At 41.8% G+C, this 26,555-nt stretch overlaps 1 protein-coding gene across 1 annotated transcript in view; it reads right to left on the reverse strand.

Moving 5' to 3' along the window:
- The window catches only part of rad54b (RAD54 homolog B), a 205,160-nt gene that overhangs the window by 47,749 nt on the left and 130,856 nt on the right, over positions 1-26,555 (reverse strand). The window contains exons 5-8 of the mRNA XM_060823670.1: positions 21,516-21,678; positions 18,664-18,889; positions 3,705-3,912; positions 2,531-2,670 (exon numbers count right to left, since the gene is read on the reverse strand). Coding sequence (XP_060679653.1) covers positions 2,531-2,670; positions 3,705-3,912; positions 18,664-18,889; positions 21,516-21,678 — 737 coding nt within the window. The remainder of the gene's footprint in view (positions 1-2,530; positions 2,671-3,704; positions 3,913-18,663; positions 18,890-21,515; positions 21,679-26,555) is intronic.

The following is a 26,555-nucleotide window of genomic DNA, read 5'->3' on the forward strand; positions in this document are numbered from 1 at the left end:
CAAAGAAAGCCATGGTAACACATGGAAGTTCAATACTGTTGGGATCAACAAGGAATGTCAAGCAGGAAAGAAACATGTAGTTTCAAGGGGCCACCTTGATTACGAAGCTAAGCCAAATGCAATCTGAATTGCCATCCATACTCATGCAAATCACAAATATGCAATGGAAATGAAAAATGGCAGCTACCACAACAGAAATGGGTGAAGCATTTTCTCCTGTGTGAGCTCCTGTCAGGTTCTGTGTGATTGATATGAGGCCCTTCGAGGGCAATTTCATTAATCAGGAACTTTTACAGTACATGTCGAAGCCATGTGTGGTCATATTGCCCTGCATGCAAAAAGTGTCTAAACCTGTGGGATACAAATCCTGGTCACAAACAATATTAACTGCTTTTTTTATTCATTGCAATTTGAAGACAGTCATCTCTGTGAAGCAAGAGCAATCATAGGCAACCTTAAAAGTTACACCAGCATGCTACAATTCACAAAGATAATCCAAGATCTCTCAGAAGCAAAATGCTATGGATGCTGGAAATTTGATCAAATATAGAATTCTGGAGAAACTCATCAGATCTGGCAGCATCTGTGAGGAGAGAAACAGAATTAACACGTTGAGTTTAGTAAGAAGAACTGAAAAAGACTCAAACCGGACTCGAAACATTAACTTGATTTCTCACTCCCCTGTTGCTGTCACACCCTGAAGAGTTACTCCTGCATTCTCTATGTTTATCCATAGGCTTCACAAGGCCATGAATCAGATTTCATCTCACTTTGAACTGTGAATATTCACCATCCTGATGGGAGGGGTAGGGGGATAAGTATCAGTAGTCATACAGCACTTACAATCTCCTACTTTACTTGCACAACATGACTTGTGCTGCAATTATCAAAATAAGCTCCCTATGTCAAAAACCCATGTGGAGGTATTTCATGGCCCTCATTGTTCAAGTCCTCCATATCACACTGTATGGAGGAATATGTTAAACCAACAAGGGTCGGATGTCTTACAAGGATGGCTAGTAGGAGAATAGGATTACCCTCTATAACCATGGCTGATGTCTCCATTATCCAGAAACCCTTGACCAAGACTGAACAGTGATAAATTAAAGCTGAAAATGTGTTGCTGGAAAAGCGCAGCAGGTCAGGCAGCATCCAAGGAACAGGAGATTCGACGTTTTGGGCATAAGCCCTTCTTCAGGAATGCCCGAAATGTCGAATCTCCTATTCCTTGGATGCTGCCTGACCTGCTGAGCTTTTCCAGCAACACATTTTCATTTCTGATCTCCAGCATCTACAGTCCTCACTTTCTCCTCGAAAAGATAAATTATAGCCTATTCTTGGAGCAGACAATAGGTCTACTGAAGATGAGAGTCCAATGCTTGGATCGGTCTGGGGACTGGGAGATGGAAGCATTGCTTTACAGTTCAGACAATATGTCACACAATCTAAGCATGCTGTGCTGAGCTGTGCATAACTGTAACGGGCAGAGAGGGAACGTAATGGACTTGAAGAGCTAAGAACACATTTAGTATGATAGAGCAATACAGTGCCAGATAGGACTTAATTAGCAGCCACTTCAGTACATGTGAGCTGGGCACAGTGATTATTTGTTGGCTGTAAATCTGTTGCTGCTCAAAGGGAAGCTGTTCCCAGAAGCCAATCCATCCTTTATTTCTTTACCTTTTGTTTTGTTCTTTACCTTTGCTGTTGCAAAATACATGTGATAGTTTTCAACTGTTTGAAGGCTCCAGTGTGAGTTCCACATTGAACAATGAAATTATGTTATACTGCACTAGGGGAAAGAGTTGCATTCCCTTAGCCAGGCTTCTAAGATGGAATAATGTTATTATGTGTAACCTGGATAACTTGTTTCTTAAATATCAATACATTTATGAACATGCACTTGTAATAAAATAATAGCTGTGCCAATTATGCGTCCTGAGAAGTGTTTCTTTTGGTTCCCAACCCACTGCATGCATGTTGAATGGCAACTCCTGGCTATCAGCATTTAATGGAATATGGCTGGGTTTAAAAAATAGTGCCAGCACCAGGAATCCTGGGAGATGCCAGCAGAGACAGATATTCCTGCTTCTGGCAAGGGAGAAAAAAAATGTGGAGAGCCACAGAGGTAATTAGGCAAGAAAATAGCATGAGAAAGAAAAGAGAAGAAACCTCCAGGAAAGTTTTGTCAAATTTGACAATTTCTGGTAAAATTCAACCCACTATCTTACAACATTCAAATATTTTATGAATGAATAACTATTTGATTACTATTTAATGTCTCGCTGCTAACTTTGTGGATTATCATTAAGACAGAATTTATATCAGCTAGGAAATAGCCCATGCTTCTTAGTCCACAGACTTCCACGTCCAAATTCACACAGAAAAAGTGCCTTCACAGAAGAGCTAATGGAAGTCTACTGATAACCATAATTATATCCTTACATTAAACGTTATCTGCACAAAGGAGGGATGGTCCCACTGTTGCAGTTTGTGCATTCATTTAAAAAAAACAAATATTACATCTTACTTTTGTTGCAGATGGCTGTTGAGATTTGATGATAGGCTCTTCATAAATCTTTCTGTAGGTGGAAGAGGATCCAATGATTCCTGGATTCACAAACTCTATTAGAGAGTAAAACTCTTGAAGATCATTTTGTACCGGAGTACCTAAACGGACAAAGATTTACGATGTACTATTTAAAAGTGACATAACACAAGCAAAACCTTTCTTTGATAGAGTAAACATAAACATAAATAAATTGTGATACGTCTTTTTGCACATTAATGACCTAGTTCAGAAAACGTGTGATTGAGATAAGCTGTGAAACTGCCATAATGAACAGTAATCTGTTCTTGGCAATGATTCAGCGGTCACAACTATTGGTTCTGAAGCAGAAAATTTCAGATTGCTAGTGCCTATCAGTACTCTCTTCTCATCGAGTATAAAATGTTTCATTTACATTAGTATTCTTGTGCATGCAATGATGAAAAGCTCAGACAAAACACTTCTGTTTTCAGCAATTTCAAGTTCTGCTTCACAAAATCACAATTAGTATCAGTATAATTCATAAAAACTATTTATATTTACAAACAACAATGGTGCTTTTTTTGTAGAGGAAGAAAACAAAGGTTGCAAGGTTGTTCCACATCTTCAGAAGCATACAATTTGCTTCATTTGTATGACAGGTAAATCCCCAAAAGGCAGGGAGACCCTTGCTTCTCCTCCAAAGCTATATACAACAGGTACAAGTTTTAATGAACAGAAGTATGTCACTTTACAGGAAAAAGGCATTGCTCAGATGTTTTATGTTACATTCATAGAATCCCTATAATTGGCCCATCAAGTCCACACCGACCCTCCAACGTGCACCCCTCCCAGACCTACCTCTCTACCTTTCCCCTGTAACGCTGCATTTCCCAGGGCTAACCCACCGAGCCTGCACATCCCTGGACATTCTGGGAAATTTAGCAAGGCTAATCCACCTAATCCAAAGTCTTTGGACTGTAGGAGAAACCCCTCCCAGTGCACCAAAGGAAATCCAAGCAGACACGGGGAGAATGTGCAAACACCATACAGATAGTCACCCAAAGGTGGAATTGAATCCCTAGCACTGAGAGGCATCAATGCTAACCATTCAGCCACGACGTATGCCTGACTGTGCAATATTTTCCAGATTTTTAATGATTTAGGAACAACTTACCAGTGAGAATCACTCTTCTGTCACAAGAGAGGCTAAGAATTGCTGTGGATGTCTTAATTGAACTATTTTTTAAACGGTGACCTTCATCACAAATTATCAGGTTAAATTCAAAGCCTTGAATTTGTTCTAAGCACCGCAGTAACATCTCATAGCTGATTATGAGGACAGGGTACAGCGGAGAATTGATGAAGTCTTCCACTTTGTGGTCCTTCAAAGTAAATACAAAGTAAACAAGTAAATAAAACATGCAGAGAAATTAGCAAAGAAATTATCATGCAGACAAGTTTTCGTTTTGTAACATGACTGGATGGATTTCTCGCAGATCATTGTGCCTTTCTTCAACACCAGACCATGGCTAATCTTCTCTCATTTGTGTTCCCATGCAAAGCTGTCAATTTTAATGCCAATATATGTGAAAATGGAGGGAGTTTGGAATGAGATTTATCTCAGACCAGGATTAATTCAAGTGTTAATTCAAGTATAGCATGAAATTCATTCCTGATTGCCAACTTCTGTTTCCCTGCCTTGCCCGTGATCATGCTATTTGCTGCAAACCTTATTGTGCTTTTGCTGTCTTGGTCTATTCAGTGATCCACATCCTGAGATTTTCAAACAACTTGAAAATGCTCCCAAATCACCTGCTATCTTTATAGACAGTCCGTATTCAAGATTGTTTTTAAGAGCTTTTCTTCAATCTTCTCTCCTCCTCATCCATCAAAAATCTTTCAACAGCCCCCTTCTATCCTAATGCACAGACTCTCAATCTGGCACTGAATGGCTACCAATGGAGAATCTCCCAGAGTGCCTCCAGCAAATCCATTATAGTTGCTGATTGGTCTTTGGGAGGTTCAGGAATGTTGTGCAGCTCCCACATAATCCCTGACCTCGCAAATAGTACGTAGGTCAGCGATAACTGGTATTAAGGCAGGATTCTTATTTGGAGTCCTTCCCACAACTTTGTTAAATTTTCACTTGGGAATCCAATGTGAGTATAGGAACACAAGACCTAGGAACAGGAGTAGACCATCTGGCCCTTTGAGCCTGCTCCGCTCTTCAATAAGATCACGGCAGATCTTTTCATGGCCACAGCTCCACTTACACGCCCTTTCTCCATAATCCTTAATTCCTTTACTGTTCAAACAAGTATCTAACTTAGCTTCAAAACGATTTACTGAGGAAACCTGGGCATGAATTCCATAGATTAACAACCCTTTGGGTGAAGAAGTTCATTCTCAATTCAGTCCTAAATCTGCTCTCCCTAATTTTGAGGCTATGCCCTCTTGTCTAAGCTACACCTGCCAGTGAAAACATCCTCTCTACCTCTACCTTATCTATTCCCTTGATAATTTTATATGTTTCTATAAAATCCCCCCTCATTCTTCTAAATTCCAATCCAGGTAATCCAAGATGGAGGATGGGAAAAATATCTGGCTGTACTAGCTGCTCCTTTTTTGAGGTATTTTAGGCATTAGAGGTGATTTCCTCGAATTCCAGGAGCAGCAATTACTGTTTTATATGCTGTTGTGCTGCTTTGGAACTTCAAAGAGAAAAAAAGTCGAAACAATAGCACTTTTAAAAGGGAGAGGAACAGACAAAGGAAGCACATGGTGAGGTCAGTGTAGGAGACAGAGAGAGAAAGAAACCTACATTGCTAACTGATAGAGCAGTGAACCTGCACAGTTACTGCCTTTGCTGTTTGAATTCACGTATCACTGGACATCAGAGTGCGGCTGGGAAAATGAACAAACAGTGAAATGCACATCTGATCTTGGAGGCACCTATTTGGGAGAGGTCACAGCACAGAAACAGATAAGTGGATATTTTAAGCATGGCCTTGTAGTAAGTCTGCAGTACTGAGTAGAGTGGGTTTTTTTCTTGATTATATGTTTTATGAGATATGTCTCTTGATTAAACATAAAATTTAAGCCATAAGTATTAATTTAACCTGGATCAGTTCTTTTGTAGAGGAATAAGATAGTGCTATTTTCTGGGTCTGTAGATTGAAAGAAGCAAAAATGGCCTTTAGTAGAGTGATATGCTCTTCTTGTCGAATGTGGGAGTTGAGGGAGATTTTACAGGTTACTGAGGATTACATCTGCAATAAATGCTGTTGGTTGCGAATCCTGTCATATCGAATGGATTGATTGGAGAGACAGAGGCAATGATGAATTTGCAAGAGCAAGGGGATGTTATGGATGGATGGCAGTTATAGGAAGGGGGAAAAGTCGCAGATACAGTCACATAGATGGGTTAACTCCAGGAAAGGTAAGAGAGGTAGTCAGTTAGCGCAGGAGTCTTCTGTGGCTGTACCCATTTCAAACAAGTGTATGTTGTTTTGGAAAATGTAGCTGGTTTGGTTAAGAAAAAGAAGGAAGCATATCTCAGGTACAGACAGGATAGATCAAGTGAATCCTTAGAAGAGTATAAAGGAAATAGAATGTAGCTGGTGATGGATTCTCAGGGGAACAGCCAAGTTTCTAGTGTTGAGACTGGCTCTACTGCAATGATGAGTACGTCGGATTTCAAGAGATCGATTGTGCTGAGGGACTCTCTTGTCCGAGGTACAGTCAGACGTTTCTGTGGCCAGCAGCGAAAAATCAGAATGGTTGTGTTGCTTCCCTGGTCCCAGGGTCAAGGATGTCTCAGAGAGTGTGCAGAATGTTCTTGAGGGGAAGAGGGGACAGTAGGAAGTCATTGTACACATTGGAACCAATAGCATAGGAAGGGAAAAGGTTGAGATTCTGAAGGGAGATTACAGAGAGTTAGGCAGGAATTTTAAAAAAGAGGTCCTCAAGAATTGTAATATTTGGATAACTCCTGGTGCTACGAGCTAGTGAGGGCAGCAATAGGAGGGTATAGCAGATGTATGCCTAGCTGAGAAACTGGTGTATGGAAGAAGGATTCACATTTTTGGATCATTGGAAGCTCTTCTGCGTTAGAAATGACCTGTACAAGAAGGATGGATTGCACTTAAATTATAGGGACAAATATACAGGCAGGGAAATTTGCTGGAGCTGCTCAGGAGGATTTAAACTAGTAAGGTCGGGGGGTGAGACCCAGGGAGGTAATGAGGAACGACATCAATCTGAGACTGGTGCAGCTGAGAACAAAGGCAAGTCAAACAGTCTGGGCAGGCGGGACAAAGCAGAGAGCAAGGTAGAACTGATAAAGTAAACTGCGTTTATTTCAATGCGAGAGGCCTAACAGGGAAGGCAGATGAACTCAGGGCATGGTTAGGAACATGGGACTGGGATATCATTGCAATTACAGAAACATGGCTGAGGGATGGACAGAACAGGCAACTTAATATCCAGGATACAAATGCTACTGGAAGGACAGAAAGGGAGGCAAGAGAGGAGGGGGAGTGGCGTTTTTGATAAGGGATAGCATTATAGCTGTGCTGAGGGAGGATATTTCCGGAAATACATCCAGGGAAGTTATTTGGGTGGAACTCAGAAATAAGAAATGGATGATTACCTTATTGGGATTGTATTATGGACCTCCTAATAGTCAGAGGGAAATTGAGAAAGAAATTTGTAAGGAGATCTCAGTTATCTGTAAGAATAATAGAATGGTTATGGTAGGGGATTTTAACTTTCCAAACATAGACTGGGACTACCATAGTGTTAAGAGTTTAGATGGAGATGAATTTGTTAGGAGTGTACAAGAAAATGTTTGATTCAGTATGTGGATGTACCTACTAGAGAAGATGCAAAACTTGACCTCGTCTTGGGAAATAAAGCAGGGCAGGTGACTGAGGTGTCACTGGGGGAGCACTTTGGGACCAGCAACCATATTTCTATTAGTTTTAAAATAGTAATGAAAAAGGATAGACCAGATCTAAACACTGAAGTTCTAAATTGGAGAAGGGCCAATTCCGACGGTATTAGGCAAGAACTTTCAAAAGCCGATTGGGGGCAGATGTTCGCAGGTAAAGGGATGGTGAGAAAATGGGAAGCCTTTAAAAATGAGATAACAGAAGTCCAGAGACAATATATTCCTGTTAGGGTGAAAGGAAAGGCTGGTAGGTAGAGGGAATGCTGGATGACTAAAGAAATTAAGGGTTTGGTTAAGAAAAAGAAGGAAGCATATCTCAGGTATATCCTTAGAAGAGTATAAAGGAAGTAGAAGTATACTTAAGAGGGAAATCAGGAGGGCAAAAAGGGGACATGAGATAGCTTTGACAAATAGAGTTAAGGAGAACCCAAAGGGATTTTACAAATACATTAAGGACAAAAGGGTAACTAGGGAGAGAATACGGCCCCTCAAAGATCAGCAAGGAGGCCTTTATGTGGAGCTGCAGGAGATGGGGGAGATACTAAACGAGAATTTTGCATCAGTATTTGCTCTGGAAAAGGACATTGAAGGTATAGAATATAGGGAAATAGATGGTCACATTTTGAAAAATGTCCATATTACAAGAGGAGAAACTGCTGGATGTCTTGAAATGCATAGAAGTGGATAAATCCCCAGAACCTGATCAGGTATACCCTAGAACTCTGTGGGAAGCGAGGGAAGTGATTGTTGGGCCTCTGACTGAGATATTTGTATCATTAATAGTCACAGGTGAGGTGCTGGAAGATTGGAGGTTGGCTAACATGGTGCCACTGTTTAAGAAAGGTGATAAGGACGGTGGTGGGCAAGTTGTTGGATGGAATCCTGAGGGACAGGATATACATGTATTTGGAAAGGCAAGGATTGATTCGGGATAATCAACATGGCTTTATGTGTGGGGAATCATGTCTCACAAATTTGATTAAGTTTTCTGAAGAAGTAACAAAGAGGATTGATGAGAGCAGAGCGGTAGATATGATCTATTTGGACTTCAGTAAGGTGTTCGACAAGGTTCCCCATGGGAGACTGGTTAGCAAGGTTTGACCTCATGGAATACAGGGAGAACTAGCCATTTGGATACAGAACAAGCTCAAAGGTAGAACACAGAGGGTGGTGGTAGAAGCTTGATTTTCAGACTGGAGGCCTGTGACCAGTGGAGTGCCACAAGGATTGGTACTGGTCCCACTAGGTGATCAAAAGAGCTGTAGTGAGTAAGTTTTCAGGTGACACCAAAATTGGAGGTGTAGTGGACAGTGAAGAAGGTTAGCTCAGATTATAATGGGATCTTGATCAGAAGGGCAAATGGGCTGAGTGGCAGATGGGAGTTTAATTTCGATAAATGTAAGGTGCTACATTTTGGGAAAGCAAATCGTGGCAGGACTTGTACACTTAATGGTCAGGTCCTAGGGAGTGTTGCTGAACAAAGAGACCTTGGAGTGCAGGTTCATAGCTCCTTCAAAGTGGAGTTGCAGGTAGATAGGATAGTGAAGAAGGTGTTTGGTATGTTTTCCTTTATTGGTCAGAGTACTGAGTACAGGAGTTCAAAGGTTATGTTGAAGCTGTACAGGACATTGGTTTGGCCACTGTTGGAATATTGCATGCAGTTCTGGTCTCCTTCCTATTGGAAGGATGTTGTGAAACATGAAAGGGTTCAGAAAAAGTTTACAAGGATGTTGCCAGGCTTGGAGGATTTGAGCTATAGGGAAAGGTTGAATCAGCTACAGCTGTTTTCCCTGGAGCGTCATGGCTGAGGGGTGACCTTATAGAGGTTTATACAATCATGAGGGGCATGGATAGGATAAATAGACAAAGTCTTTTCCCTGGGGTCGGGGAGTCCAGAACTAGAGAGCATAGGTTTAGAATGAGAGGGGAAAGGTATAAAGAGACCTAAGGGGCAACTTTTTCATGCAGAGGGTAGTACATGTATGGAATAAGCTGCCAGAGGAATTGGTGGAGGCTAGTACAATTACAACATTTAAAAGGCATCCGGATGGGTATATGAATAGGAAGGGTTTGGAGAGATATGGGCCAGGTGCTGGCAGGTGGGACTAGATTCGGTTGGGATATCTGGTCGACATGGATGGGTTGAACCAAAGGATCTGTTTTGGTGTTGTCCATCTCTATGACTATGATATAATCCCAGTCTACTCAGTTTTGCCTTGTAACCCAACCCTCTCAACTTCAGAATTAACCCAGTGAATCTGTTCTGTACTCCTCTAGTGCCAGTATATCCTTTTTCAAGTCAGGACACAAAAACTGCATGTAGTACACCAGGTGTGGCCTCACCAGCACCCTATACAGCTACAACATAATCTCCCTCTTTTTAAACTCAATCCCTTTAGCAATGAAGGACAACATTTCATTTGCCTTACTAAGTATTTGTTTTCACCTGCAGGCCAAATTTCTGTGATTCATGCACAAGGACATCCAGGTCCCTTTACGCAGCAGCATGCTGTAATTTTTTTTACCATTCAAATAATGTCTTTTTTTATTGTTATTCCTATTAAAATGGATGACTTCACATTTATTAATATTGTACTCCATCTGCCAGACTTTTGCCCACTCACTTAAAGTATCTATGTCCCTCTGCAAAGTTTCACATTCCTCTTTACGCTTTGCCCTACCACTCATCTTAGTGCCAGCCGCAAACTTTGACACACTTCACGTGGTCCCCAACTCCAAATCATCTATATAACTTGTGAGTAATTGCAGTCCCAACACTGATCCCTGAGGCAAACCATGCGTTAATTTCTGGTTGGCAGTGAGTTTGAGTTTCTATAATGCATGAACCAATTCTATTAACCAATCTTCTATCCATGTTAATATATTACCCATAACGCCATGCATTGATACCTCATGTAGCAGCCTTTTGTGCGGCACTTTATCGAATGCCTTTTGGAAATCTAGGTACAGCACATCTACTGCATCCCTGTTGTCCACTGTGCTTATAATGTCTTCATAGAATTCCAGTAGATTAGTTAAGTATGACCTGCCTTTCATAAGTCTCACCACACAGCTGCAATAATCAGTTTGACATCTTTTATTATCTTATTACGATTTCTAATTTACTTACAGCATATAGGCCTAGTATTTTTACTAATAGTTACTAATTTAAAAGATAAATGGACTAACATCTCCTAATTATGCAAGCAGACTGGACAGACATCCCATCCGAAGTAGCAGCCAGAATTTATCATGTTTTCACCCATCTCCTGTCTCCCAGGGCAGATGCCCTTCAACCCTTTGTGTACTATAGATAAAAAATGTAACACAATAGTAATGAGATTTTAATATATGTAAGAACTGTGTATTATGGCGCTCTTGTAAGAACTGTATTTCGGGATTCTATTGCTGCCTCGACTTTGTGCTGTGATTGCTGAATAAAAAGGCTGTTTTTCGCCACTCACTGATTTCGGTCATTATTTGAACACGATCCCACAACTTGGCATAGTTGGACAGGATTGCTGGGGGCATAGTCTAAATTGATCGGTCATTGACAGTTCTTCGAGGATAAGAAACTTCCATCTGAGAGTTGTGATCTAGTCCCTGAATGCGATACCGAACCTTTCGTGAATTGTCTGTTTTATTTATTTTGAATCCCCTGCCTCTAGACCTCAGATCTGCTAACATAGTCTATGGTAGGGAATTGCCCATGGCAGAAAATTGTCCATGACGCGTGAATTTGGGTGATCATGAGTGACCCTGGGAAACTGCCTACAATCTTCAGAGGCGAGCTAGCCCCTCCTGACATAACAGAGGAAGAAATAGCTGTGGAACTACCTTGAGGTACAGCTCTCGTTATGGAACACCCTGACCAAGATCGGGCAGAAGTATAATGTGCCCCAAGAACAGCAGACCCTCGGTGACATGAGATGAGTCTGGGGAAAAAACATTTGACAGAAAAATAAAGGCAGGGTTAAATGGTCCCTTATATTAATGGGACAAATTTGCCACAGAAATGAAGTCATGCCCCGATCAGCCCATGATTGTGAAGTAACTCAACTTAAAGAGCAATGAAAACCAATGCATGACCAGATGCAGAAAGAAAGATCTAAAGAGGAAACAGCTCAATTTAAAATTCAGGAGTTTAAAAAAAAACAAGAAGGATGAGATAACAATCCTGTCAGTTTCTTCCCCGGTTCTCAAGCACACACAGATTTGTACCCGATCACCCAAAACATCCAGGAAGGGATTCGGAAAAACTAGTTATTGCCCTTGGAAAACAGAGAGACTCCCGCAGTGAAGGTGATGAGGACCTCATATCCCCAGTACCATTTTTACAAACCCTTAAAATCAGGAAAGTAAAGATAGAAAAAATGGTCAGGCAGAGATTAGAGGATGGCACTGAGGTGATTGTTCTGGTACTCTGGACTGAAATGCACACTGTGTATGGATCTGCGACCCCTAAGAATATGGACAGGTGGTCTAAAGAAATGCCTCACCCAAAGAAAGGGCCAATGAAGACATGGGAAAGCCTAGACCAGTTAGGCGGAATATAGATGTTCCATTCTCTGGGACAGGGTACAGATTCTGAATGTTATTGTAACTAAAAGAGAAGGATGCCACCTTCCTGAGGCAGTCAAAGATGCTCTTGGAGAGTACAAGCAGGAACTGCAAACTGGCTAGACTGCAATAAAACAATAGTTACAGGGGTATAGTCCACATTAGACTGATTAGACAAAAGTCACAGCTTGCTGTCAAAAACCCACAGAAGTTACAGAATATGAGGAAAGGTTTAGGACAATCTGGAAAGAATATGCAGAAGTCTCAAATGTGCAGGATGACAGCAATTTTGTGATTATGGCCCGCTGAAGTCTGCTTTTGTGGCCAGACTTAAACTTGAGCTCACTAAAATATTAAAGCTCATCAAACCAGACTGAGACCAGAGGGGGACTAATTACTGTGAATTGGTGGACCAGCCCATCAGCTCGACAGAGATATGGGCATCAAACTGCAAACCCTACAGATGGAGCAAATGGGATAGACCCTTAATAACATGTGGAGAACCCAAGACAAATGCCCAGGGAAAAGTTATGTCTGTAAGAAGGAAGGCAACTGGACCAGGAGGTGCTGGCAAAAAGGAAAGGGGAGAAATTGCCTACTAAGCAATGAGGAAGAGGAGACCCTGGAAGTGGGGAGTAACACCAATCTCCTAGAATGGTTGTAAAAGCTAGCCATCCAGGAACAGCAGGAGCTGCTAAACTCAACAAAAAAAAACTGAAAGAGCCTGCCTGGTACTCTTTTATGCTCCTACTGGCTTTATGCTAGCAGAGGGGAGGCGGACTATATCTGAACATGAGAGCCAACAACCTGGACATTGAGTCTCTTTTGAACACAGAAACAAAATCAACATGCCTACCTCAGAATTGAAGAGTGTGTTGCTAGAAAAGCACAGCCAATCAGGCAGCATCTGAGGAGTAGGAGAGTCGATGTTTCGAGCATAAGCCCCTCACCAGGAATGAGGGAGTGGCCCAAGGGGCTGAGAGATAAATGGGGGTTGGGGGATGGGGTGGTGGGGTGGAATGGAGCTGGGCTGCGGTGGGGAGGTAGCTGGGAGGCAGATGAAGGTGGGGGTGAAGGTGATCTGTTGCACCAACCTCTACACCGCTGAATCCAGGTGCCAACTTGCAGACACCTCCTCAGCCACAACCTCACTTCCCATCAACAAATATCATCTCCCAGACCATCCATAACCTCATCATCTCAGGGGATCTCCCACCAACAGCCTCCAACCTCAGTTCGTCAACCCCACACCACCCAGTTCTACCTCGTACTCAAAATTCACAAATCTGACTGCCCCGGGTCAACCCATCATCTCAGCCTGCACCTGCCCCATCGAACTTAACTCTGCGTACCTTGACACCATCCTGTCCCCCTTGGTTCAGGATCTCACCACATACATTTGGGACACCACCAACACTCTCCACCTCCTCCATTACTTTTGTTTCTCCGGCCCCCAACGCCTCATCTTCGCATCCAGTCCTTTTACACATCCATTCAACATGATGAAGGCCTCCAAGCCTTCCATTTCTTCCTCTCCTGCTGATCCGAGTACCCTTCCACTGACACATTCATTCGATTGGTCTGTAGAAAGTGGGAAGATTCGAAGGAGAAATTGTTGAGAGTGAGGATCAGTTCAACCAAAGGGGTAGCCATGGACACCCAAATGAGCCCCAGCTTTGCCTGCCTCTTCTTCAGGTACGTGGAACAGTCCATCTTCCACAGTTACATTGACACCCCTCCCCACCTTTTCCTCCGTCACATTGATAACTGTATAAGTGCCACCTCTTGCTCCCACAAAGGGATTGAACAGTTCATCAACTTCATTAACACATTAAACCCGACTATCTCAGACAATTCCCTCCCCTTCCTGGACCTCTCCATTTCCATTTATGGCGACTGACACAACACCGACATCTACTTCAAACCCAATGACTCCCACAGCTATCCGGACTTGACCTCCTCCCACCCTGCCTCCAGTAAAAATGTTATCCCTTATTCTCAATTCTTCCACCTCTGCAGTATCTACTCCCAAGAGGACCATATCCACCACAGAACATTCCAGATGGCTTCCTCCTTCAAAGACTGCAATTTCCCCTCCCATGTAGTTGAAGATGCCCTCCAGCGCATCTCCTCCACTTCCCACACCTCCGCTCCTGAACCTCACCCCTCAAATCACAACAAAGACAGAATCCCGTGCCTCCCTGGTCTGCACCTTCTACCCCACCAACCTCGGATACATCACATCATCCTCTGCCACTTCCACCATCTACAAACAGACCATATCACCAGGGATATACTTCCTGCCCCACCCCATCTACGTTCCGGAAAGACAATTTCCTCCACGACTCCCTTGCTAGGTCCATGCCCCCCACCAACTCACCCTCCACTCACTGCACCTTCCCCTGCCACCGCAAGAAGTGCAAATGCTGCGCCCACACTTTTCCCCTCACATTTCTCCAAGACTCCAAAAGATCCTTCCACATCCGACAGAGATTTACCTGTACTTCCACACAGGTCATCTCCAGTGTCTTTTGCTCTCAATGTCGTGTCTTCTACATTGGGAAGACAGGACAGCAACTAGCGGAAATTTCAGAGAACATTTCTGGGACACACACTAAACAACCCCACCGCCCTGTGGCCAAACAATTTAACTCTCTCTCCCACTCCACCAGGGACATGCAAGTCCTACGCCTCCACCACTGCCAAAGTCTAGCCACCCCACCCCTGGAGGAAGAATGCCTCATGTTCTGCCTTGGGACCCTCCAACCATATCAATATATATTTCACCAGTTTCTTCATTTCCCCTCCGCCCACCTTACCCAGATCCAACCTTTCAATTCGGCACCACCCTCCTGAACTGTCCATCTTCCTTCCCACATATCCGCTCTATCGTCCTCTCCAACCTATCACCTTCACCCAACCTTCATCTACCTATCACGTTCTCAGCTACCTTTGCCCCAGCCCCATCCCTGTCACATTTATATCTCAGTCCTTGGGCCACCCTTCATTCCTGATGAAGAGCTTATGCTCGAAACGTCGACTCTCCTGCTCCTCGGATGCTGCCTGATCGGCTGTGCTTTTCAAGCACTACACTCTTCAACTCTGACCTCCAGCATCTGCAGTGCTCACTTTTTCCTAGTGCCTATCCCAGAGGTATGAAACCAAACTCCTCTAGACGGGACAGTGAGGACAGCTTATGAAGCAGGAGTTGACAGGATTGAAATCAAACTGGCAAACCCATACACTTTGATTTCAGCCTCCAAGTTAGTAAACCATATATGGGTTGGACCTGCAGCCCAGCCGCTCCTCAGAATGGATACCCTCACCCAGCTGATTTCATCTTTACATTTTGATGATGGACATCAGAACTCTACAAAACGAAGAATTAAAAGTTCACCCCATCTGGGCTAAAAGCAAAGATGACTGCGGAGTACTGAAAATGAAATCCCTGACGTTTACAAGAACATCTCGACCTTGTACCAAACAGGATATTAACTACAGATACCAGAAAAACCGGATGGACTGTCAAAATATTCAGCACTGTCTTGACATTGGGAAACCTACCCCTGGAGCATCTGCACAAGCAACAGAAATATAGGCTCTAACTGATGCCTACAGAACAGCAGAGGATCAGTCTGCCAACCTTTACACAGGCTCCCGTTTTGCTGCAGACTGTCATCTTACTGTCTTACTAACCAATGCTTTAAGTTCTGCTTCCTCTTAGGTATCGGCTGCCTGGAATGGCTCTCTGGAGGGAGGTCACAACACTGTTGCAGCCGAGTCGGTTCTTGTGAAAAAGACCCACAAGGAACCCTTAGGTGTGAATTGGAAAGGACCATGCCAGTGCTGTCAAGGTCCGAGGAAAGGAGGCCTGGAATCATGCCTCCCAAATCAAATGGGTATTCCACAATACAGCGACTGACCACCATGATGTTTTTTATTGTTATTTCAATTGTGGATGTTTTTGTTTTGTAAAGTGTAGTTGCCAAACTGTTAAAAGTCTGTAAGCTAGGATACAGATTGTGTGACTCTCTTCAAGAGGTCTCAGTAGAATCAAAAGGGGCTACTATGAGATACTGTGTAATGAGATATTGTGTTATCAACTCACTCACCACCTCGCTATATTCATAAATACCCGGTTCCTGTTCATTCATTCATAACCCTTTAGTAACCCATTATTTACTATAACACAGTTTCATTCATTCATAAAACCACAGGTCTGTAGTATCCAAATTTAAAAACAACCCTCTCAAACCCATTACTGCATTTCCACACCTTATCAGCATACATAACAAAACCATCCCCATCAAGTCTCCATGAAACATCTGAATATTAATCAGCCCTTACCAACCATCTTGTGACCCTGAATAGATTAGGTACCTGTTAAATACCTTTTAACTGGGCCATTATCCCTTTAAGAAACTAACTGACAAAACAGCACTTACTTGAAATTGCATGAATTAATGAAACTCATACCAGCAAATAGGAAATAAATTTCACCATACAGCTGCAGTAATCAGTTTAACATCGTTTATTATTTTATTACGATTTATAACTTACTTACATCATTTAGGCCTAGTATTTTTACTAACAGTTACTAATTTAAAAGATAAATGGGCTAACATCTCCTAATTATGCAAGCAGACTGGACAGACATCCCATTCAAAGTAGCGGCCAGAATTTATCATGTTTTCACCCATCTCCTGTCTCCCAGGGTAGAAGCCCTTCAAACCTTTGTGTTACTCCAGATAAAAAAATGTAACATTATAGCAATGAGATTTTAATATATGTAAGAACTGTGTATAAAGGGGCTCTTGTATTTCAGGATTTTTTTGCCGCCTCAAATTTGTGCTGTGATTGCTGAATAAAGAGGCTGTTTTCACCACTCACCGATTTCGGTCGTTAGTTGAACATGATCCCACAGCGTCTTGTTATTTCTTCCTTGATAGTAGATTCAGGCATTCCACGACAGAAGTTAAGCTAACCGGCCTATAATTCCCCATCTTTTTTCTACCTCCTTTTTTAAACATTTAAATATTCTCACCTAATTCTCCTGTCTGACCACCATAATACCAACTTAGTGTGATCAAATTAAATTTAACACAGTGTTTTGGTTTGTGTTTACTATACTTTAAAAAAAATCCCCTTGTTAACTTATGATTTTTTCTACCACTTTTATTTTGCAAACAATGAACAAGTTTTGTAATGTTCTGAAAAGGTTGTTTCTGGAACCTGGATGACCTGGCTGTATTTATTGCCATCCCTATTTGTCCTGAGAAGGTAGTGGATCCACTCCTTGAGCCACCACAGGTCTTGTGTTAATTTCATTTGCTTTTGTAGCAGTCGTTTCTCACCAGCTTCTGAAGGCATTAGAATGAGATACATGTTACACAGCCTGCAGCTGTTTGTTTTTTGGAGGAAATAGTGTTGTTATCAGAATCCTTTTGATTGTGTCTATATGTCATTTGGATTCATCACTTACAAACTAATTATTAGTCTTGCTGTAGCTTTTTATTATTCATAATAGTTTTTATGATAGCAAATTTTAACTTCCATCATCTGATTGTTACAACTGAAGCCTTTCATTGAATGAAATGGATTTTAAAAGAGTGACCTAAAATGGCTGCCATGATCACCTGACCACAGATTGAGGCACTTGCAGGACACCCATGTGGAATAAACAAAGTATCCTACATTGAAATTCCATTTACTTAAAGACATCAAATCAGGCACCTGAATCAGCATCAATAAAATTGTATCGCCTGCTTTAACTTAAAAATGCATAAACTGGATAGCAAACATTTCCCACAACTGTTTGTCTTGGAAGGACAATTGGACCTGACATCAGAATACATCAATGAACCACATTTCAGTAGCTTTTTGACCAGCACAACAGAAAAAATAGAATGATAGATTCATAATTGCAGAATCTGGAAAACTTTCACTTTCTCTATCTCTCAGATTCCTCACGATCATCTTGAATGATAACTCTCAGTGAACAAATCTTTGAAACAACCATTTACCATGAACTCAAAGATACTTACCAACTTCACCACTGCTGCAGTTCACAGCAATTAAAAAATCGTGATCTCAGGTTAAAAACATAATACCCTCAAGGACTCAAAGGATGTTCAAACTGTGTATTTGTTATGTTTCCTGTCTGTACCTGACACTATTCCTTTACAAACTTATAACTTGTCATGTGTATGTTGATGTTGCATTTCATTATCTTTCTAAGGGTTAATAGGCAATATTACTTCTAATTGTTTTCCAGGTACACAGGTCTCTAAAGTCCATGCACATTTACAACCACCAGAATGAGATTAGTATGCCAATACTGATTGTTGTGCACAGAAGTCGTACGAATGCTGTTACTAGGTAATAAAACTCACCCTTCTTTTGCTCACAGAAATCTGATAATCAGTTCTTTCGTTCTGGTCTAGTTGCCTACATTTTAACTAACGTGATAAAGCTGTGTCAAAAAAGAAATAAAAATACCTGTTGGAAAAATTATGAGGTGGTCAAAAAGGGGGCTGAATTACCTGTTTTCATTTGCTTACAACACAGTAACTCCATTACTACACCAAAATAGTAAGAAGCAGTAGCAGTGCTGTTAACTCACCTGATCAACTGCAAAAACCCTCAGCCTTTCCATTCCAAGCCATTTCTGGAATTCACTGACCCAGTTTTTTACGAGACTCCCTGGTGTGATGACAAGGGTCTTTTTGATTACAGGTTTGTTTCCATAAGGTCCTTGCCGCATCAGAGTCCAAATTAATGTAATGCACTGCAGAGTTTTCCCTAGACCCATTTCATCAGCCAAGATAGCACCAAACCTGCCAGCTGTTCTGGAAACAATAGTTACATAGAGTCTTCTCAAAGTATAATCAGCCACATTGCACCGACTTTTCAGGCAAGTATACAAACATTGAAAATGAGCAAAATGTATCATATCTATGTTTATTTGTAAATATCAAACAGATTTGGGAAGAACAAGTTAGGAACAGAAAATGATATTACCTACTACAAGGACCTTTCCTTCCTAAAATGTCTAGTACTCAATGGATTATTGTGTGGGATTAGAAAATAAAGTCAGGAACTCTCCTACCTGAGATTTTGAGTGAATTATTCACTGAACACATGCCCCCATTTGGCAACACCATATATAGTACACTATATGCACAAAAACATGTAAATCTAAACCTCATAAACTGTCTATAACTAGTGCACAGTCCTCGTTGATTGGGGGTTAAAGAATAACACGAATGAGCAATTGTGTAGCAGTTAGCCTCAAGTAACACCTTTTACCTGTGATGCTTGCTTTCAAGTTACACTGATACAATTGGTCATAGAATCTCTACAATGTGGAAACAGGCGATTTTGTTCAATAAGTGCACACCAATCCTCTGAAGAGTTACCCACCCTGACCCATTCCCCTACCCTATTACTCGACATTTCCCCTGATTAATGCACCTAACCTACACAACCCTGAACATTATGGGCAATTTAACATGGTCAATTCACTGAAGCTGCACATCTTTGAACTGTGGGAAGAAACCGGAGCACCCAGAGAAAACCAACACAGACACGGGGAGAATGTGCAAACTCCACACAGACAGTCGAACCCAGGTCCCTGGCGCGGTGAGGCAGCAATGCTAACCACTGAGCCACTGTGCCACCCATATACCTGCACCAATAAGATGAAAGGGTCCAGATTTCAAGATTTGTTTTATGTAACTTTGAACTTTGACCTGACAGATATTCCAATTTTAAAGAGGGCACAAATACATGTCATGTATCTTTATTGAAAAAGTATTTATTGTAAGACAATTTGTAGTCATATTCTTTACACTGAAGGAATGATATACTAGTTTTACCAATCACAAGCTATAGTTTAGAATTGTATTCATTTGAAACTACGGTGAGCCTGACGTTGGTGGTGGGCAAGTTGTTGGAGGGAATGCTGAGGGACAGGCTTTACACGTATTTGAAAATGCAAAGACTGATTAGGATAGTCAACATGGCTTTGTGCATGGGAAATCATGTCTCACAAACTTGATTGAGTTTTTTGAAAAAGTAACAAAGAGGATTGATGAGGGCAGAGCAGTTGACATGATCTAGATGGACTTCAGTAAGGTGTTCGACAAGGTTGCCCATGGGAGACTGGTTAGCAAGGTTAGAACTCATGGAATACACGGACAACTAGCTATTTTGATACAGAACTGGCTCAAAGGTAGAAGACAGAGGGTGGTGGTGGAAGGTTGTTTTTCAGACTGGAGGCCTGTGACCAGTGGAGTGCCACAAGGATCGCTGCTGGGTCCACTACTTTTCATCATTTATATAAATTATTTGGATATGAACATAGTAGGTATAGTTAGTAAGTTTGCAGATGGCACCGAAATTGGAGATGTAGTGAGCAGCGAAGAAGGTTACCTCAGATTACAACGGAATCTTGATCAGATGGGCCAATGGGCTGAGGAGTGGTAGATGGAGTTTAATTTAGATAAATGCGAGGTGCTGCATTTTGAGAAAGCAAATCGTAGCAGGACTTATACACGTAATGGTAATGACCTAGTGAGCTGAACAGAGAGACCTTGGAGTGCAGGTTCATAGTTACTTGAAAGTAGAGTCACAGATTGATAGGATACCGAAGAAGGCGTTTGGTATGCTTTCATTTATTGGTCAGAGCATTGAGTATAGGAGTTGGGAGGATTTTGCGGCTGTAAAGGACATTGGTCGGGCCACTTTTGGAATTTTGCATGCAATTCTGGTCTCCTTCCTAGCGAAAGGATATGTGAAACTTGAAAGGGTTCAGAAAAGATTTACAAGGATGTTGCCAGGGTTGGAGGATTTGAGCTCTAGGGAGAGTCTGAATAGGCTGGGGCTATTTTCCCTGGAGCGTCGAAGGCTGAGGGGTGACATTAAAGAGGTTTGTAAAATCATGAGGGGCAAAGATAGGATAAATAGAAAAAGTCTTTTCCCTGGGGTGGGGGAGTCCAGAACGAGAAGGCAGAGGTTTAGGATGAAAGGGGAAAGATATAAAAGGGACCTAAGGGGCAACGTTTTCATGCAGAGGGTGGTGTGGGAATGGAATGAGCTATCAGAGGAAATGGTGGAGGTTGGTACAATTTCAACATTTAAAAGGCATCAGGTGAGTATATGAATAGAAAGGGTCAAGAGGAACATGGGCCAAATGCTGGCAAATGGGACTAGATTATGTTGGAATACCTGGTTGGCATGGACGAGTTGGGCTGAAGGGTCTGTTTCCGTGCTATACATCTCTACGACTCTATGACCAGGTCAGAAATGAGACTTTAGATTTCACCAGTACTTTATGCAAAAAATTGCTTGCAAATTAAAAGTGTTATTGACTGTCAAAGACTTGGAACAACCTAAATTGATTTTATCGACTAGTTTGAGACTCAAATATCCTGTTTGCACCCATTCCACAAAGTAGAAGACAGACTCACTTACCTCATTCCCATTATGCACTCATATAAAAAGATCACACCATCCCATTGGTGAGGTCGTAGGTGCACAGCAAGGTAAGGATCCACCACTACATCCACTAATGGGAGACCAGCTTTATTAAACAGCCACTGGTGACTAAGGTTTGGTCGTGGCATTACTAACGCATCTGTTGGTAAATAAAGAACGGTACATTTATCTATTACTTTAAAACTTCTGCAAAGTTTTCCATAACGTAAATACAAAAGTGTTGCATATATATGCTTACATTTTTGGTGTACATTCAACTAGAATATGAAAACAGTGAAGCATATAAAACAGCTAAGGATTTGAGGTGAGTTTCTACAGAAATGTTTCCTTTAATTGCAAAGAAGTTACAAATATATTAGATCCTTATACCGATTCAAGATCTTCAATTTGCTGATTTATGGGAAAGAGCATAGCATGAAACTAATTGAACAGTTCTCTCAAAGAGACTGAATATTGGATGGAAACTAACTTGGCGATGGGATGGAATCCAGACAGAAGGTTCAGCAGGGGTTGATGAATGACCAAAATTAGAAGAGACATCAAAGGAGTCAAGAAGGCATAGAAATTATATTCCAGCTAAGCAAAGAGAGTTTGGCAAGGTTGGTTGGTATTATTTTAATGTAAGGAGTCTCACAAACAAGGCAGATGAGTTGAAGGCAAAACTTAAAATATGGAGGTATGACGTAATTGCAGTCACTAAGACATGGTTGAGAAGGGACAGGATTGACAGCTCAATTATCCAGGCTGTAGGGTCTTCAGGCGAGGCAGGGAAGAAGATAAACGAGGAGGGAGTGGCACAATATTGATAAATTACAATCAGTGAGTAGGGATGACATCAAATGAAGTCAGATGGGTAGAACATAAGACCAAAGAGGAGCAATCATACTGTTAGCAGTGTACTTTAGGATCCCAACAGTCAATGAGAAATAGAACTGCAGATGCTAAAGTAAATTTCAGAGAAGTGTAAAAGTAATATGGTAGTGACAGTAAAGTTTTCAACTTGCCTACCATTAACTAGGGTGGTCATAGTATGAAAGATTTACAGGGACTGTAATTCTTAAAATGTATCCAGGACAGATTTTCAAGCTAATATGTAGGAGGCTCTGTACACAAGAGAAGGTGTGGTCCTGAACTTAATTTTAGGTAAAAAAAAAGCCGGGTAAGTGGTTGAAGTATCAGTGGGGGACCATTTCGCTGACAACAAGCACAATTAGCAGAGGTGATAGCCTACTGGTATTATCACTTGAATATTAATCCAGAAACTCAGCAAAAATTTTGGGGACTTTGGTTTGAATCAGGCCACAGCAGGTGATGGAAATTTAATTTAATTTTCTTAAAAATCTTAAATTATGAATGTACTGATGACCATGCTATCACTGCCAGTTGTCAGAAAAATCCATCTGGCTCACTAATGTCCTTCACGGAAAGAAACCTTTATTCTCGCCTAGTTTAGCCTCCATGTGACTCGACAGCAATGTGGTTGACTTTCAAATGCCCTCTGAAATGGCCTAGCAAGCTACTCAATAGACAACAGGTGCAGAAGTAGGCCATTCTGCCCTTCAAGCCTGCACCACCATTCGATATGATCATGACTGATCATCCTTAATCAGTATCCTGTTCCTGCCTTATCTCCATAATCCTTGATTCCACTATCCAACTCTTTCTTAAATAAATCGAGAGACTGGGCCTCCACTGCCCTCTGGGGCAGAGCATTCCACACAGCCACCACTCTCTGGGTGAAGAAGTTTCTCCTCATCTCTGGCCTAAATGGTCTACCTCGTATTTTTAAGCTGTGTCCTCTGGTTCGGCACTCACCCATCAGCGGACACATGTTTCCTGCCTGCAGAGTGTCCAATCCTTTAATAATCTTATATGTCTCAATCAGATCCCTTCTCAGTCTTCTAAACTCAAGGGTATACAAGCCCAGTCGCTCCAGTCTTTCAGCGTAAGGTAGTCCCACCATTCCAGGAATTGACCTCATGAACCTACGCTGCACTCCCTCAATAGCCAGAATGTCTTTCCTCAAATTTGGAGACCAAAACTGCACACAATACTCCAGGTGTGGTCTCACCAGGGCCCTGTACAGCTGCTGAAGAACCTCTTTGCTTCTATACTCAATCCCTCTTCTTATGAAGGCCAGCATGCTATTAGCCTTCTTCACTACCTGCTGTACCTGCATGCTTACCTTCATTGACTGGTGTACAAGACCACCCAGATCTCTTTGTACTGCCCCTTTACCTAAATTGATTCCATTTAGGTAGTAATCTGCCTTCCTGTTCTTGCCACCAAAGTGGATAACCATACATTTATCCACACTAAACTGCATCTGCCATGCATCTGACCACTCACCTAACCTGTCCGAGTCACCCTGTAATCTCCTAACATCCTCATCACATTTCACCCTGCCACCCAGCTTAGTATCATCAGCAAATTTGTTAATGTTATTACTAATACCATCTTCTATATCATTAATATATATTGTAAAAAGTTGCGGTCCCAGCACTGATCCCTGCGGTACCCCACTGGTCACTGCCTGCCATTCCAAAATGGAGCCGTTTATCACTACTTTTTGTTTCCTATCAGCCAACCAACTTTCAATCCAAGTTAGCACTTTGCCCCCAATACCATGCGCCCTAATTTTGCTCACTAACCTCCTGTGTGGGACTTTATCAAAAGCTTTCCGAAAGTCCAAGTACACTACATCTACTGGATCTCCCTTGTCCATCTTCAGAGTTGCATCCTCAAAGAATTCCAGAAGATTAGTCAAGGATGATTTCCCCTTCATAAATCCATGCTGACTCTGACCTATCCTGTTCAAGAGGAGCTTGAGCAGTCTATAAATACTGAGCAGCCAATAACACCCACATCCCCTGAATAAATGAAAACAAAAGTCCATTAGATTCAAGATTGCTACAGGAAAGAACAAGGATGGGCCTGAAATCAAAGTTCTAAACAGGGGGATGGCCAATTTTAATAAGATCAGGTATGGTTTGGCCAAAGTGGACTGGGGGCAGATACTTTTAGGTAAATCGGTGTCAGACATTCAAGAAGGCAATAGGTAAAGTACAAAGCCAACATGTTCCAATGCGGACAAAGATAGGATGAACAAATCCTGTACAGGATTGGATAAAAAGAAAAAATGGGGTTTTTAACAGATACCAGGAGCTCAAAAACCCAAGAAGAGTACAGAATGTGCAAGGGGAAGCTTACAAAGAAAATTAGAAGAGCATAAAGGTGGCATTAAAGAATGATGGCAGGTAAAATAAAGGAAAATCTGAAGTTATTTTATAAATATAAAAAGGATAAAAGGATAACCAGAGAAAGACAGAGGCCTATCAAGGACAACAGTGCCAACTGACGTGAGGTTATGTTAGAACGGTATAAAAGGTTGCTTAGTCCACAGATAGATTATTGTGTGCGGTTCTGGAATTCCCATAATTGGAGAGATGTGATTGCACTGGAGAGGGTGAAGGGGAGATTTAACAGGATTTTGCTTGGGCTGGAGAGTTTTGGTTATGAAGAGAAATTGGACAGATTGAGGCTGTTTTCCTTGGAACAGAGGAGACTGAAGAGCAACGTGATTGAGATGTATAAAATTATGAGGGGTAGACAGGAATAAATATTCCCCTTGGTGGAGGGATCAATAACCAAGGGCATAAATTTAAAAGTTAAGGTACAGTACAGCAGGGTTAGAAAGGATGAAATGATTTTCTTTTTCATCCAGAGGGTAGTGTGAACCTTGGACTCATTGCTTTTGAGAGTGATGGGGGCAGAAACCATCATAACATCTGAGAAGTATTTTGCTGCACACTTGTGAAATGCATACAAGTCTATGTGGCAAGTACTGAAAACGGGATGAGAACAGTTAGAGTCACAGAGGTCTTCAGCATAGAAGAAGTCCCTTTGGGTTATCCAGTCTCTTCCAGTCAAAACCATCACCTAACTATTCTAGGTTAGTTCGGTGGTTATCTTTGGCGCAAACTCAGCATTTTTGGAAAGCAAGTCTTAGCAGGAGTTACACACTTAATGGTAAGGTCCTTGGGAGTGTTGCTGAACAAAGAGACTTTGGAGTGCAGGTTCATAGCTCCTTGAAAGTGGAGCCGCGGGTAGATAGGATAGTGAAGGCGTTTATATGCTTTCCTTTATTGGTCAGAGTATTGAGTACAGGAGTTGGGAGGTCATGTTGCGGCTGTACAGGACATTGGTTAGGTCACTTTTGGAATACTGCGTGCATTTCTGGTCTCCTTCCTATCGGAAAGATGTTGTGAAACTTGAAAGGGTTCAGAAAAGATTTACAAGGATGGTGCCAGGGTTGAAGGATTTGAGCCATAGGGAGAGGTTGAATAGGCTAAGGCTGTTTTCCCTGGAGCGTCGTGGCTGAGGGGTGACCTTATAGAGGTTTATAAAATCATGAGGAGCATGGATAGGATAAACAGACAAAGTCTTTTCCGTGGGGTGGGCAGTTCAGAACTAGAGGGCATAGGTTCCGGGTGAGGGGGGAAAGATATAAAAGTGACCTAAGGGGCAACCTTTTCACACAGAGGTTGGTATGTGTATGGAATGAGCTACCAGAGGAAGTGGTGGAGGCTGGTACAATTGCAACATTTAAAAGGCATTTGGATGGGTATATGAATAGGAAGGGTTTGGAGGGATATGAGCCAGGTGCTGGCAGGTGGGACTAGATTGGGTTGAGATATCTGGTCGGCATGGACCAGTTGGACCAAATGGTCTGGTTCTGTGAGGTATATCTTTATGACTCTATGACTTCTGTGCTGTAGACTTCTATAATTCTCAGGAAAAAATAAAGTTCTTGCAAAAGTATAACATTGTTTCAGAAAAGTTTCTTTTTTGCTCTGTCCTTCCTTAGAACTGACAGATGCATCCAGATGTCAGAAGTCTGTTAATTAACCTAAATGGCAGTTCTTTAATGGTTAGCATAGACAGTTGAATATCTGCAGAGCATTTAACATAAGAGAGCATTACAATAAAGGAATTACAGATGAACTCAAACATTCG

The sequence above is a fragment of the Hemiscyllium ocellatum genome, chromosome 4 (assembly GCF_020745735.1).
Source record: "Hemiscyllium ocellatum isolate sHemOce1 chromosome 4, sHemOce1.pat.X.cur, whole genome shotgun sequence".
Lineage (NCBI taxonomy): Eukaryota > Metazoa > Chordata > Chondrichthyes > Orectolobiformes > Hemiscylliidae > Hemiscyllium > Hemiscyllium ocellatum.